At 37.1% G+C, this 16,807-nt stretch overlaps 1 protein-coding gene across 3 annotated transcripts in view; it reads left to right on the top strand.

The window, feature by feature from the left end:
- LOC114476829 (C-terminal-binding protein 2-like) overlaps positions 1 to 16,807 on the top strand; it is an 82,076-nt gene that overhangs the window by 19,734 nt on the left and 45,535 nt on the right. For all 3 annotated transcript variants that reach the window (XM_028468784.1, XM_028468785.1, XM_028468787.1), the window contains exon 2: positions 7,393 to 7,555. In XM_028468784.1, coding sequence (XP_028324585.1) covers positions 7,498 to 7,555 — 58 coding nt within the window. In that variant the 5' untranslated portion in view covers positions 7,393 to 7,497. The remainder of the gene's footprint in view (positions 1 to 7,392; positions 7,556 to 16,807) is intronic.

Below are 16,807 nucleotides of genomic sequence, written 5' to 3'. Positions count from 1 at the left end.
TATGAAAAGAGCTGTTCTTGAAATTTGAATTTATACCCTTATCAATGATGTGAGGGTTTACATGGTTGCGTCACAACTGAGAAACAAGCATGTTACTTCACAGAAACATTATCTTACTGTTTAACTTACTTTTGATAGACAAAAGTCCAAATTTGCACTTTGATCTATGCCTAGTTTACTTTACTTTTATTTTTCGTTTTAAGTGTCGCTTTAAAAAGAACATAAAGAACATCTGTTGTTTGGTTTGCCGGCAGCAGACAAGCCAGATATGGTCTATTACATTAAAACAGAGCTGTTTCTAGCTTTGTGGGGATCCTTATGAAAGATGCTTTAGGGCCAACAGTTTGCCAAACTACATTACTAATCCATTAAATTATCCACAAACTGCTGAATCATGGGTAAATGGCAATCAATCCCATATTACCTTACAACTTATGTCACACACTGCCCAACCTGTGGGTCTAAGGATTTCGACCTAACCAGGCCTCCATAACGCTAGCTACAGCTCATGGTTTATTTTATTCTTATATTCTACATATTTTTCTAAGCATAAAACAACAAATTTCGTCTCAACCCTATGAGTTGAGGTGGTTGACTTAGTTTCAAGGCTCCCCATTGGCTCATGTGGCAATTCCGTCTTCTGCCTATAGCCAGAATGCATTGATGGCCATATTTCAAGATTTATATACAACACCAAAAAAGAATAAGACATAAAACCTTTCATTTAAAGTAAAAAAAAAGAAGTGATTAAAGGTGGGGGGATATTTGGTGCAATGGTATATCATAATAGTAAAACGTTACAAATCTATTTCTGTACATTCAGAATATTATTTTTTGAAAAATGTCATATTGATGACATCATTTAGTGGGTCTTTTTCCCCTTTCCAAAAATATTGTATTGTTATCGTGAGACCATTAGTGTGTATTTTATTGTCAACTCTATCGTACCTCTAACATTCAATGGTTTTAATTGACTAATTCCAGCTTCAGGCTTTCTTGTAGAAAACATAAACATACAGTGATGTCCCTGCAGTCGAGTTGCATGTTTGGCTTTGTAGTTGATTACACCTGGTATGTACTTATGAGCTTCATTAGGGGGGATAACTATTGGCAGGTTTATTTATTTATAAGTCAGTCTTTAGATCAATAACAAGAGGGATTTATCAACCGCGAACATACGACTGCACGTCTTAACAAGGCTCGACCAGCGACTGTTCAAGCATGGAACTGACAATGGGCAATCACTGAGCTTTACCCGATGTATTTACCTGCGTGCTTTATGTTTTGTGCCAATGGAATCCTGTCAAATCTGTGTATCATTCGTTCATTCGTTTTTCATTGTGTAACAAAAACATGAAAAATGAAAAAAAAACATTCATTATTTGATATTTGTTTCCAAAACCAAAATGGAAACCGCCTTGTTTTTCAAATTCAAACTCTTTTGCTTCGGTACGGAAAATGAAAAACGGAAAACAAACACCTTTATTTGGAAGTGAAGTGAAGCGTTACACATTCCGAGATATCTTTAGCTCTGCAACACTTAGGAGTCTCTAAATCCTCCGAAATGTCCGTGAGGAGGTTCTGTGCCCAACACCAGCTAAAGCGACAAGGACACGTTTCGGACGCACAGTTGGAAGCAGCGATCTTGTCACGCCGAACTGCCGTTAGCATAGCCGTTAGCGTCGGATGAGAGTACACTTCTGTGTCACGTACTTTGGCCAATCGGTAATGGAGACAATTAATATAGGTGTTCATTTTCCGTTTTTCGTTTTCTGTACCGAAGCAAAAGAGTTTGAAATTGAAAAACAAGGCGTTTTCCGTTTTTTCATTTTGGTTTTGGAAACAAATAGTGAGTGTTTTTTTTTGTGTTTGCCATGTTTTTGTTACATAATGAAAAACGAATGAATGAATGATACACGGATTTTGTCAGTATTTACTTTTCTAGATATGTCTTCCCCAATAATTCAATAAAAGTTTTGATCACAAAAAATAATAAGAGGGATTATGAAGGTGTTTTAAAGTAACCCAATGACAGGATTATAAACAATAAGTACTTCCCTGTTACCTGGGGTTCAGAAGAGTTTTTTCTGGTCCCGCAGGAATAACTGAAAACCTATTCTTAACAATACATTTTTTTCAAAATAAATCTGGATAGTTGGTTTTTTTCATCCAGAACCTGGTTTTTCAAAGAGAAAAAAAGACCTATTAACAGAACGTTGCGCGGTTTGCCTCACCCATCACATCAGACAGCCGGCACTTTTGTACAGACTTGTCAGGGACTCTGTGAACATGATTACCAGACTTGGTGCAGTGTGTGTTAACAACAGTGACACCGCTCCTCTACAGTCGCATGAGTTGTGTTCTTCCGTTGCATTAAGTGCAAGTGTGTGTGTGTGTGTGTGTGTGTGTGTGTGTGTGTGTGTGTGTGTGTGTGTGTGTGTGTGTGTGTGTGTGTGTGTGTGTGTGTGTGTGTGTGTGTGTGTGTGTGTGTGTGTGTGTGTGTGTCTTGGTTCTGTGTGTGGCTTTCCCTTCGTCTTCCTCAGGTCTCAGCACCTATTTTCTCTAAGGTCAATCTCTTTATTGTTATGTTGCATAACAGCACTCAGTCATGTTAAAATCCAGCGTTTTCAGAACCAAGGGTCGCAACATAACTGTACTTCCTCTCTGGCACTCTGCCGTCTGAGAGCTTTGCTTAAAGTTGTTGTTGACATTTCAACCCGCTTCGTGAAGTCAGGTTTTTTTCTCCTCCGCTGGAAATTAAGTGGCACTCCATTTTACATGAGTCTGGAATGAATTTATGGAAATGAAGTCATGTGTACCACAGCACTGGGGTTTGGTATTTAAAAAAAAAAAAAAAAAAACCTCTCAAACTGCTGAGCAGGCTGTTTTCGTTAAGTTGAGCGGTTTGCCATTTTGTCATTTGAGACGTTTGGACAGAAAACTCTCGTTTGAGATTATTTGTTGGTGTGTGCGTGTGTGCATGTGTGTGAGTGTGCATGTGCTTTTTGAGGTTGGGGTGGGATGCCAGTGCTGAGTAACTTCAAAGAGAAGTAAAAAACGTTAAAGTAAATGGGTATTTTTGAACCAAAGTAAAACAGATAGATGCAGATCAGGAAGAGCTTCGGCTCACTGAGAGCCGAAGCTTGTGTAAATGTTAGTTATATAGAATAACTTACTTGTTACCATATTTTATAAGATCATATACATTTTTTTGTACATAGTCAACATTTTAGAAGGTATTTTTTGTCTTAAGTGAGTTCTTCCACGCGCAACTAAACATGTTTATCCCAAGGGAGTTAAAATTGTTAAAATTAAAAAATTAAAATATTAAAGAATTATAGCTGCTGTGCAGCAAGGGTCGAGACCAGACAATTTTAGGCAAAACAAGACAGGAGCTGTTGTCGTGTAAAGGCAGATTTCAAACGGATTTTAAAATAATAAGAAAATCTGAAATTACACAAATTGCATCTAGATAGCACGAAGATGTTGGTAATTTCTTTTGTTTCTGTTTTTTTTTTTTTACAGCATATTATTTGCTCCATAAGTGAATAAAATGTCATTTGCATTGATTACAACTTTAGTCAATGCAAATCTTCAAATTCAAAATGCTGTCAAAAATTACATTTTTGAGATTAAGTTTGGATATTTTCCGAACATCATCTACAATGACAACATTTTACAAACGGTTATCCACCTTTAGGATGATTGGCCTAAAGGCAATCTTGCATGGAACTGAACTGCATGATTTGGTGATTGCATGTGGGAAGGGTTTTTTATGATTAATAACTAGTTCTACTTTCTTATGTATTAAAGTATTGCTACTGTTCAAAAATGTTGAATGAAATATAGAAAGTTGCAAAACAGTTGTTTAAACATCAACCATAGCATATGTTGCGTTGATGTTTCCTCTGCCGAGTTTGGTTGGCAGATCATTACACTGTTGTAAGCAGTGGTGTGTCATTGAAGTAATGACCTAAACAATAACTATCCTGTGGGCTTACAATCCAATATTTCATAATGACTCAAATCTGTTGGGGATTTAGTGGGATTAGAAATTTACTTGCTTTCCTGTCAGACCTCTTGTCAATGCTTTGAGGTGTTGAATTTGAATTTGAATTACTTTATTAATCCCTGAAGGGAAATTGCATTGCACTCTGTTATTTTTTAGGGACATGCTTCTCACACACATAGGCTCGAATCACACACATGCACAAACAGGACCTGTGGACATGCATTAATGGAGAGATGTCAGAGTGGGGCTGCTTTTACAATGAAGGGAGCACACCAGAGCAGTGTTGGGGTTTGGTGCCTTGCTCAAGGGCACCTCTCCAGCTACCATAACAACTTCCGTATTTTGGTCCGCATTGGTACTTGAACCTGGCTCTGGTTTCCAACCCATGTCTCTACGGACTGAGCTACTAGGTTGTTAATGCCACAAGATATCGCAAAATTAAACAAGACGAGATTTCTCGTCGGGTTAAAAATCTGTCTCGCAAGAATCTACATATATATACATATATGTGTATATATATGTGTGTATATATATATATATATTTTTTTTTTTTTTGTGAGCTATCTAAACTTCTATTTGTGACCTGTGGGGGCAGTGATGCATCTTTGCTACGTCTAGCCTGCCAGAACCTAAAACAGGAGAAGGAAAAGAAGAAGAGGACATTTTAGTTCTAGTTTCATTTTGTGGTAGAATAAGTTTATTAACAGTTAAAAGAACATGTCTGTGTAGTTGCAGAATGTTGTTAATGACATACTTGGTCAGGCTCTGTTTGCACTATTTACACTCTGTATTGACAGAGTAGAACTTGGATTTGGTTTTGCACATAACATTGTTTGCACTTGAAAAAAATCTATTTAAACTTTTATAAATTTTAGTTTTTGTTTCAATTTGTAAAAGAAGAAGTTTAATAAAAGGTCATGCTTACATCATGCATGTAAAGAGTAATAATAAAACATTTCAAAATGCATGTGCAACTCAATTAAATAAAAGTCTGTTGGTCCAGTCTTATATTTTATCATTGTAGTTTTCTTAAAATTACGTTTTTGTCTCGTTCTCGTGAACCCAGTATCGTGTCTCGTCTCGTCTTATGAGCTGAGTGTATCGTCATACCTCTAGTTGTTCATGAAGTTGATGTTTGAGTTTTTTGGTGCAAGTTTATTTGGATTGACATATTTTGGAGTTTAGTTTTTCCTGAGTAGTTAAAGGTGTAACATCAATATATTAATAATAACAACACACATTTTTTTCACTCTATCCTGCACATCATATTGTAGAAGTCTGAACGTGCAGCTTTTAACCTTTACATCTTGTATATTGTGTCATAAAGTAGCTGCAAAACGAGACAATCCCATCTTGCTGGTGTTGTTCGATGAGTGATTTATTTTAGCAGAACTTCATTGCGGCTGTGTTTCTGTAACCTCTCATTTTATAACCATCATGTTACTGTGAGTGATGTGAAGTTGTTTTTTCTGGCACCTGTTCATACACCATTGCAGCTGCCTGTGGGAACATTTGTCAGTGAAGGCAGCCATCAGGAAAGTGATGTCTATATCAGGAGGCTTTGGAATACATTGCCAGGTTCACTTGTGACCTATAGTGCTGCTGCTCATGCAGCTTGCAGTCACAGAGATGCCCATGCATGTCTCCTCCTGTCTATTCTATTCATAGACTATGGGCTGTACGACAACCCCCGCCTCAGAGCGACTGCTTCCTGCTTTCACTCCTGTACTTTAGTACTTCTCTTCTGACTCCCACATGTGGGTCTTCAGTTCTTTGGCAGGCAGGCATACCTTGTGGAGGAGGGAGACTAAAGCACAACTGAATTGTGAGGAAAAGAAGTGCAAGTACTCAGTGTTGTTTCTGTTAGAAACTCCCTTTTTTTTTTTTGCTGCAGTGCACCTCCCGCCCCGACAGCTGTGGCCAAATGAAAATGCAATTTCACTTCATCATACAGCCACATTGTTACTATGCATCGCAAATGCAAACTCATAATGGTTTTAATTGCATATACAGGACAAGTGTTGATTTATCATCATATGAATAGTGAAGTCAGTCTTTCTGATGATGTATATGTTGGGTATTAAGCCTTAATTGATGATAGACACTGAAAATGTTCTCCCCATGCACTCATCCTGTTATATGAGTGCTTTCTACTTTCCCCTCCCTCCCACTAACCTCCTTTTTAATGTCTTTATTCTGCTGATACAACCTCCTCCTGGCTGCTGCTGACTAACTGACCCACATTCCTTTGTGTGACTCGTTGTCCTCAGTGCGTGTGCACGAAGCCCACATTTCTGTTTGTCATATTGCCTCCATGTGTTTATGCATTCTTGTGCCATCCTCGCTCCGTCTGTCTTTGTATTTCTTCATTCGTCCCCTATTAAAAAACTGTGCCGGATCCCTCAGGCTTCAGCAGGAGCAAATTAGGAGATTGCTTTTTAGAGTAGCGTCAGTCATTGAACATAAATGATTAGTGAAATGCCTCATTTATTGCTAACTCTGCGTTAGTCGGCCTCCGCTGTGCACTGATATATTTAACTAGACCTGGTTGCATAAGTGACATTTCACTATTTATTTCTAAAAATTACTGTTCCCCTGATTAGCTCCCTCTAGTGGAGAGTTTAAGAGAAAGTTGTGTGAACTTCCGCGTAATAATTCCACCAAGTTAATTTTGTCTTTTTTTTTTTTTTATTAATATGTTAAGGTGTCATTTATTCACACAACTTTCTTTCAGGAAGTTGACTTTGATCTCCAGATATGTCAGGAGATCAAAGTCAACTTCCTGAAAAAAGTTGTGTGAATACATGAAACTTTAACACAGTGGTTTTCCAAACTTTTTGGGATCGTGACCCCATCATATTATCAAAAATCTATAATATATTCTTGAATTACTTTTTGATCACGTTTAATACTGTGGTACAATAACAGAGTAGCCCGAGGATTAGCTCAGATATTTTATACTGCATTTTATTTGAGCTAGATTTATATTTGAGAAAGTGAAAGTATAGAATACAGTTGTTTACAAACAATGTCTTTTTAATCAGTTTTTTTTCTTTTCTTTTTTCTAAATTACTAAACAGTTCAAAGGACCCCATTTAAATTCCAGGTTGGAAAACCCTGTCTTTACATTTTATAGCAAATGAACTGTTCTGCACACTTCAACATAATTGCATTACATGCATTTTTTCATGATTTTCACATATAATGCTTTGCACAGTGTTATAAATGATTGTATGTAAGCCTGCAAATGAAAATGAGCTTTTTTTCAATGACTTAGTGCAGTAGGCCTGTATCAAATCAACTGCTTTTACAAAGAGTTTGAGTTTTACTGATGCTATATTACTGGTTTCACTATTTGCTCCTGCTTTTGTGAATTTCAGACACAAAACATCAACGTCTTGAAGAGGAAAGCCTTGCGAGTCTGTTCCGGAGCAAGGGGGGTCGAAGAACAAAACAGAGGAGCGAGCAGTTCTAGCTACGAGAACATGGCTTTGGTCGACAAGCATAAAGTAAAACGTCAGCGACTGGACAGAATCTGTGAGGGTACGTTTAAACTCTCTCTCATCTTCCTGCTCTTTCTTGTTCTGAAATCAATGTTTTGAGAATGCAAATCAATTCATGCTAAAGTAACTTACTGTGCGCGCAAGCAGTTTCTGTCCGTGTTTTATGGAAATCAAGTTTCTAACAGTATTCAAGCTTTACAACATGCTGCTACACTTCCAGGAAAAAAGACACTGGGTTCATTTGCAAGGGTTTTTGTGTTTGAAATGAGTCCGGGGACCAGCCAAGACTTCCTACATTGCCTGTGAAGCCTGTTTCCTAGTGTGAAAGAGAGAAAGCGGGTGCATGTGTCTTTAATAGAAGGAGTATGGGAGGTTAGTTTACGAGTCGACGAGGCTTTAGTTTGTCTGTTCAAGCCTCCCAGGGAGATTCAATCAAAGTTTATGATACATGTGTCTTATTAAAATCTTATCTTCTTAGGTCATTTACTGTACTCATGAAAAGATGCTGGTACTTAGGTACTTTTATTTAGGTTTTGAGCTACGATTTAGTATTTAGCCATATGATTCCAGTAACTTCATTTTCTCTTCTTTTTTCAAACAATATGCTGCGGTTTAATTCATTCCGACAATTTTTTACAGGAAATTTACTTTGAATCTTACTTTGATCTCCTGCCAACTGTCAGTCTTCCTCAGAGGCATCTACTGATCGCTTTGATGTGTCCTCTAAATCAGGGGTCTCAACTGGTCTCACCCTGGGACCCAAATCAACCAACCAAATTTATTTTTATATTATTTTTTTTTTTTAAATAACTGTTGAGAACACACATGTATCTTTTTTTAAACATAAATTCCTATATTTTCCTGTGCAACATGCATTCCACAGCATGCCTGTCAAAATAAGTTTCTTTCAAAAGAAAAGACAAGTCCAACATGAGACACACATTAATTATTTATTTTTTATCAGCTGTCCGCGACCCACTAAGTACGGGTCCGTGACCCGCTCTTTTCCCGACCCACCAGTTGAGAATCACTGCCCTAAATGAAACCTTAACATATTAACATTTAGTCGATGTTAAATTGAACATTTTTTACTAACAAATTGATCAACGCTTGAAATATGTAAATGTGTAGTTTTGGGAAATCACTATTTTTCACAGATTCTCGACAAAAAGCAGAATATCTTGTACGTTCTACCCACATACTGTGGTTCATTGTCCAAAAAAAGATCATGAATAAGTGTTAGTTTTCTTTTAGTGTTAAATAAACAGTTTTTTTTTTTCTGGCCCAGGATGTGGGGTCTGGATTTGGGCAGCATTTACACCACCGGGGGTCAGAAACGGAGGCAAACCTTCCTCAATCCATCCGTTTAGCTTTGCTATGAATTAATCATTAATGTGAATGAACAAAGCAAGAAACAAATAAACAATATATGTCTTGCCAGCTCATTACTTTGTGTGTTTGGTTCGGTGTTGCCCTTGTTTTCTCACTATTAGTCCGTTTTTTTTCCATTCATGCAAATGCATTAGTTTGAATTTTCCCTGGTCGTACATCACATTAGTAATCGCATCTGTTTACTGATATAATCGATGCAGGAGTGTGTAAGGGAGGGTCAGCAACCCTGCAACTCGTACTATAAGAGAATTGTAGAGTTTGTGTTAGAAACATGGCACAAATTCACTGTACAATGACATTGTGTCAGTAACGGTATCTGCAAAGCTTTTAGTTTCAATCTCAGGAAGGGGAAAAAAACAAACGTACTATGCTTCTAAAAGAAGCTGTGATGCTGTGTGTTTCCACCCTCACAATGAGAGCCACATGTGGTATCTGAAACCACCCAAACCACCAAGCCTCCATGCTTGGAAACACATTTACTCTCTCTTCCAGGAGGATAATGAGTGTGTGTAGTAGTTGGGGAGTTGTAACATTGTATAACAGTTATCTTTCTTATTCTGCTTTTGTTGGAGGACTATTTTCTGCCGTGTCCGTGTCTGTCGCATGTGCTTATCAACAATGAAGCCATTCTAGCCAAAGATGAAGGTTTATTCTTTGATTCAGTTAGTCACCACAGCTGATCTTAAGGAATCCGCAGAAGAGGGTGATTCACATCAGGGGAAGTTAAAAGATCAGAGGGTGGTGAATCACATCATTTCCACGCTAGCATTAGATCTAGTCAGCCATATAAAGGGTGCTTCAAAAACCAGAGGCATGTGGCGTTCTGCGCTGTAATGTCAAAGCCACCCACTATTATCTATAAACAGAGTCTATGGCTGAGGTGTGAAATAGAAATCAAAGTTCATAAAATGCGTGTTGACAAAAAAACAAGAGCGTTATGGGAGTGCGTATGATGTTGACGAGCAGCTTCCCTAATCTCCATTTATCATGTAAGGATAACTGTGCCAATCCAATATTTGTTTCACAGCTGAGTGCATTGATTACATCTTTACTCATTGTGATGAGTGGCTAACTGGGCTGCGCCTGTGGTCTAAATCTAAATCGAAATGGCTGCTCAAGTGTAGCTGTTTTCTCCCATTACAAGGAGTCACGCTGCTGCAGGAATGCAGATGTTAGTGGAACACTTCACGCTTTACCTTCACGTGTCTGTCGGGGTTCATTTTGTTCAAATTGGAGTCCAATCATTTTCCAGCTCTGATGTGAAGAAGCAGCAGCCATTGAAATTGGACATGTTGGAAAATTGGAGTTGTTTCTTTTTTTTTTTTTAGCTTGAGGAATTACTTTTGACAGCTGATCAATAAGCAAAAAACGGCTTTCTACAGGAAGCTATTTTCTGTCTACTGACCACCTACACATTGATACAAATGTCTAACATGATGTGTGTTGTGTAGAGGTTAAAAATATATATTATAATACAATAATTTTATAAAGTAATTTATTATTTAAGTGAAAAATGCATAATATTATCTCAATTAACAAAATATTGTTCCCTGATTTCCAAAATAATAATATATATAATATATTCATACGTATATATTTAATATTTTTTTTAATAAGTGGTCTATCAAGAAACAAACACATTTTAAATCCCATTATCTTTTTTTGTAATCGATTAGGTAATTGCAATTAATCACTATTATTTTAATTGTAATTTATCACATAAATATGTCATTTTCCCTTAAAATAAATCTAATACAAATACCCTTTGAAGAGTGAAATTATTAAGTATAATGACACAATCAAATTCATTTAAAAAAAGTTAAAAATCAACTGTATTCATATTTTTATTGATTACTTTTTAGAGAAACATCTTCTTTATTGGAAACCAAACAGGCAAATTGATTAAAAACAACCCTGATTTGTTAACTATCAAACAATTAAAGATGATTTTTACTAACGTTGTTTCCTGATTTATGAAATGAAACAAGTGGTTAATTAAAAAAAGAATTAAACACATTTTAAATCCTATTATTATTATTATTATTATTATTATTATTATTATTATTATTATTATCATTATTATTATTATTATTATTATTGGTTAGGTAATTACATTGAATCACAATTTATTTAATTGCAATTTTGTACTTAAATATGTCTTTTTGTTGTAAATTAAATGTTGTAAATCTAATAAATATACCCTTGAAGAAAAAATATTATGTATAATTAATGACTCTTAAACAAGTTTTTTTCCCCCTTTTTTATAAATATATTTATCTATAAATAAATATATTAATTTATATTTGTTTAGCTTTTTAGATAAATTTCTTCTTTTTTTTTTTAAATAGTTTTGTTTACTTTGGTTAGTGAAAGCCAAATGAGCAAATTGAAAACAACCCTGATTTGTTAACTATCAAACAATGGGCTAATGTGTAATTACAGAGGATTTTTACTAACTTGTAATGCGTGTCGTACAACGTGTTGATGAATTAAACGACTACACTTATAGTATAGTCGTGCTCAGCCTCAGCAGCGTCGTTCGGTTTTATCATACAAACGTTATACACTACAAATGTTCCTTCTGTCGCGGCTTTGATGGAGTGCCAAGAGCAGTGTAACTGCAATAAGGGAACTGTGGCAAACATCTGTTGTGAGCATCAGTTCCCATACTCTCGCCTTCCACCCACCCCCTCCGCCTTTTTCTCCCACTCTCTTTTCCCCCTGTGTCTCCTTCTGTCTGCTCCATCTGTGTACCCAGCATGCATTGGCTCGGGCACCCAGGCAAGTTGTTGCCATTGCCATTTAGCCACAGTTAACTGGCTGATGGAGGCAGGAGACAGAGAGGGATGAGGCATGAGGAGACGGTGGGATGTTGAAGTGGGTCGTCGGGACTATGCGTGAATGTTGATTTTAACAAGTTGTGAGAATCTGTGCTTGGAAGCAAACACCACAAGGTGGGGTAGTGGAATATATCATGGCTGAACCAAGTGGAGTTAGTTGGCATTAAAGCGTGCCAATGCATCACAGAGGTATGACACGTTTGACACCAAATCTTAAACATGTGATATAATTTAGGTTTGTACCAACCTGTAGTTAAAAAACAAACAAAAATCACATTATTATATAATAATATATACATAGGGATTGTCAAAGCGGGAGATAATGGAGGAAGGAGTTGGGATGTGGCCCTCACTCTAAGGGTGGGGGCTTATGGGTGGGGGTGTATCATGGCTTCCTATCCCGAGGTCCTTTGACGGACTGGCTGCACATCCTGGCTCTGCTTTCATCCCGCCTTTATCCACTGCTTTTGCCCCCCTCCCTTATATTGGCATCCAGCTTGGCTATGAAGTCATCTCTGTGTGTGCGTGCGTGTGTGCGTGTGAAACCCCCACCCACCTCCCCTATCCCCTCCTGAGGGCTCCCCACCAAAAACCCACAACCCCTTTATGAGCCGTATGGAAGTGGGAGGGGATCTGTGTTAAGTGCAGGCCAGCAAAAGGAAAGAGAGCAGATATAAAAAATATGAGACATTGTTATTTTTGGCTGGTTGGAAAAAACAAAAACCCCTGGGGTGTGTGCATGTGTTATTATTTTCAATGGCACGGGATTTCATCGTGTTTCTCTACATTAATCCACAGCCTACCTTAGGTAGAAAAAGAAAATAAAGAAAGAGCTGCTGGAAAAATCTGATTTACGGTACAAATAAACCCTGGATTTCCTTTAGCTTTTATAATGACCTTTGGCTTTGAGACTAGATGAAGGTTAGTTCATCCAGTGGATTTAAAGCAGGATAGTTTAACACAGCTGATAATAAATTAATTGTTGGGAATGTGTCCGTGTGTGTGTGTGTGTGTGTGTGTGTGTGTGTGTGTGTGTGTGTGTGTGTGTGTGTGTGTGTGTGTGTGTGTGTGTGTGTGTGTGTGTGTGTGTGTGTGTGTGTGTGTGTGTGTGTGCGTGTGTGTGTGTGTGTGTGTGTGCCCTTGCACAATGGAAACTAGCATGCAGAGGTGGCAAAAGTACTAATCTTCAGTTCTCAAGTAAAAGTATAGACGCTTGAAGGAAAAATTACTCTGGTAAAAGTGTTGAAGTTGCTCCCTTACTTGAGTAAAAGTTAAAAAGTACGTGCTACTAAATGTACTTGTGTAAAAAGTAAAACAAATGTCCCTTCAATAATAAGAGGGTTTTTATATCAGCTTTTATTTTTAAGTACTTGTAGAATACTGGTACATGGACACAAGTTAAATCTGTTACCCTTTATGAACACCTTGAGAATTTAGCACTCGTAATAAATACAGTTTGTAGATAAAATGTGTCAAGAAAACAGGCTCATTTTTAAAATGTAAGGAGTAGAAAGTACAGATATTTGTTTAAAAAAGTAAGGAGTAAAAGTAAGAAGTCGTCAACAAAAATAAATACTCAAGTAAAGTACAGATGCCAGAAAAAACTTCCTCAGTACAGTAACAAAGTATTTGTACTTCACTCTGCCAGTGTGTGACTCACTATTGAATGTTACACTAACCCAGTGGTTCTCAAACCTTTTTGGGGTATTCCCCACTTTGAACAAAGGTGAATTTTCAAGCCCCACCTGCACCCATTGCCCCCCAAACACATTTTCAAATGTATTGAACTAACAGGGACCAAGTAACGTCATATTTCATAATGAATCAAAAATTAAAAACTAAATGAAACTAATGACCTGCATTAAAAAAAACAAATGTAAACGTGCAGTAGTCAAACATACAGGAAATAAAGAGACATTTTTGCAATCTGTACCAAAAAGCTTAAGAAAGCAAAAAAAAAAAATCAATATTTTTACATTTTAGTTCTACATTTCATTTTGTTCCTGGTCCAATATCTAATGCAGTCTAATAATTTAATGTTTATTTTTATTTTTAGGCTATTTGTTATTTTATTTTTTTTGTTTGGCGTTTCCTCCTGTTTGTCATGCCCCACCTGTCATACCTCCATTCCCCACCAGGGGAGCGCGCCACATACTGTACATTGAGAAGCACTGCACTAATCCAATATAATATACATGACTGTCATTTCGAGAGGAAAATCGTTTTACTGGAAACACATCCATGCCGTCTGTTACGTGTGATTTGCAACGTATTTATTTAACAGCTTCATCTTTTTCAGCTATCAGAGCATTGTAGGTGCATTTCCAGTTAGTGCCCATTGGCCCTCTCTCATGCATAAGTCAATGCGTGTTTAACATTCAAATCAAGTATTTCAGTACGCGACGTGTCACACTATAGGAGACAGTTGTTTTCATTTTCCATGATGGTGGAGCTGTGTTCACTTTGAGTTAGTGTGTGATTTTTATTCATGTATGCATGCCAGGCCAGGCCTTCAGCAGCTGTTTGCACGTTTGATTGTGAAGGGAGAAAAAAAAGAAGAAGCTTGGCCTAAGCCTGATGTTTTAGTGTTTTTTTTCTTCACACCGAGTAGGGAATTGTGTGACAAAGTGGAACTATTGGAAGAACTTTGAAATCAAACGCTTGTTGCATGTGAATCCTATTATTCAGACATGTTTTTTTTTTTTTTTTAAAGGCTGTGCACGTTTTTTTTTAAAGGCTGTGCACATTTTACAGGCATAAAACATAGAGCAACATGTACACAGTGACATATAGAGTATAAGGCTACCAAGTAGCTACAACCTAATTATTCACTTTATGGTTGTCCTGGAGTAAATGGACTAAATGGTAAATGGACTTGATTTTATATAGCGCTTCATCACCACACTGAAGCAGTCTCAAAGCGCTTTACATATCAGCTCATTCACCCATTCACTCTCACATTCACACACCAGTGGGACAGGACTGCCATGCAAGGCGCTAGTCGACCACTGGGAGCAACTTAGGGTTCAGTGTCTTGCCCAAGGACACTTCGATACATAGTCAGGTACTGGGATCGAACCCCCAACCTCTCGATCAGAAGACGACCCACTACCACCTGAGCCGCGGTCGCCCTAACCACATGGAAGCTCTGTGTTGAACTATACTGGTTTCTGGACAAACGAGATAATGCTTTTTTTTCTTCTAGTATACCCACTTTGATTTATAAATTAATTACAGGATTATATTAAAAAGACTGGACAATTAACTAAAACAAAAATGAGCTGTCAAATACTGTCAAGAATAACAAACTCAGTAAATTGTTTTATACATTTATCTAGCCAATTAAAAACCCTGCTCAATGTAAAGGTCCTAATTACAAGCTGTTTGAACGCCTTATTCTGATAAAACTTGACTAACAGTGCTCTTAATGTTCCTAGACTTCCTCCCACAGTTGAGAAAATTCAAAATAAGTAGTACGGTAGTTGAACTGGGTGCAGTAGTGCCTCTGTGATTGTCTTTGTGTGTGAGGCTTATGATGAACTTGTGATAGATTATTTTAATTCAAATAAGGGTCAATGTTTGTTTGAATGAAATTAATTTGTGCATTTATATCTTTGTTTTGGTTTAGATAGATAGATAGATAGATAGATAGATAGATAGATAGATAGATAGATAGACAGATAGACAGAGAGATATAGATTGCTTGAGGTGCAACGAGGCATAGTTCACAATATGATATGATAGATAATAACGGGCTCTCATTGATGATACAATATTTGGAAAAGGAAAAAATGCTGTTGGAAAAATAGACATGCTGTTATTTGACTTACACTTTGGATTCTCTTACATACTTACTCTGAGATGTCTGACCAGACAACCCTTCTTGCTCGAACGAGTGAGAAGAGGTGCTTCTTTTGAATGACGAACTGTATATCCGCCCTCCCTCTTATAGAGGGTGAGAGTGTCTCTGGCGGATGGACAGTTCTTTCCAGCCAATCAGGGTTTGGCGGATTGAGAAAAGTGCTTCTGAGGGCTACAGGGACTGTGTGTCCCATAGTGAGACATATTTTTCATATTACACATAGAACCAGGGTTATGTACATAACCCAAAGTTATTTGACTTCAACTTTGGATTTTCTTACATATTTACTCTGGGTATGACTTTTTCTACTCAATATAAAAAATATAAATAAGACCAACTTTTTCCTATTAAAATGCAAAAGGTGCCACTTAACGTAAAAACAGAGACTGACAATTGATGCCAGTCTACAATTAAAACCAAATCATGTCATTATGATGACATTCTTAAAAAAAAAAAGTAGAAAATTCCTATCTGTGCATGAACAGAACAGGCTACACAGCCCAGATTGAAGATATTGACATATTCTACTTCAAGAAAATTAGCATGTCTACATTTTACAACATGCAATTGAGACCTTTGAGTATTGACTGTGTTTGCAAAGCACATGCAAAAAAATATTAGAAGTTTATATTCAAACAGTGTTTAGTTTGTCTAAGACAAGTCTGTAACACAATTTTGTGTAACGATTAAATCTGTGCACACTCTGGCCCTCGTCTTGCTCTTTGGGATGACATTCAAGTGCTTTTATAATTCGAATAATTTTGGAGATGTATTCGCTGACATTTTAGGCAATAAACAAACTCCCAGACATGACAAATACACATTGAATTTGACATCAGAGAAATACATTTGAGCTGCATAATTTCCACGTCATTGTGCCTCTCGCTGATGAATGACAGGTTCACATGAAGTGAGACAACCTTGGATGCTTAAAAAAATCAAAAGGAAATTTTAAAAGTAATATTTGCCCATCTGCTAGCCTTGATTTAATAATTTATCTTCCCGCTGCCACTTTTAGATATTTGGCAGCAATGGCTCTTCATTTTCTCATTTTAATTTTGTTACTTACATCCAGCCGACTAATAGCCCAACGACCTTAAAAAATTCTCAGTCATCTGTGGAATTGGTTTTCAAGTCGCTTAAATCATTTTTTTCCCTGTCAACCTGTGGAAAAACAGCAGAGGACTCTATTTCATCC

The sequence above is a fragment of the Gouania willdenowi genome, chromosome 15 (assembly GCF_900634775.1).
Source record: "Gouania willdenowi chromosome 15, fGouWil2.1, whole genome shotgun sequence".
Classification (NCBI taxonomy): Eukaryota; Metazoa; Chordata; class Actinopteri; order Blenniiformes; family Gobiesocidae; genus Gouania; species Gouania willdenowi.
Note: the sequence above shows the minus strand (reverse complement) of the source record. Positions and strands in the feature narration are given on the sequence as shown.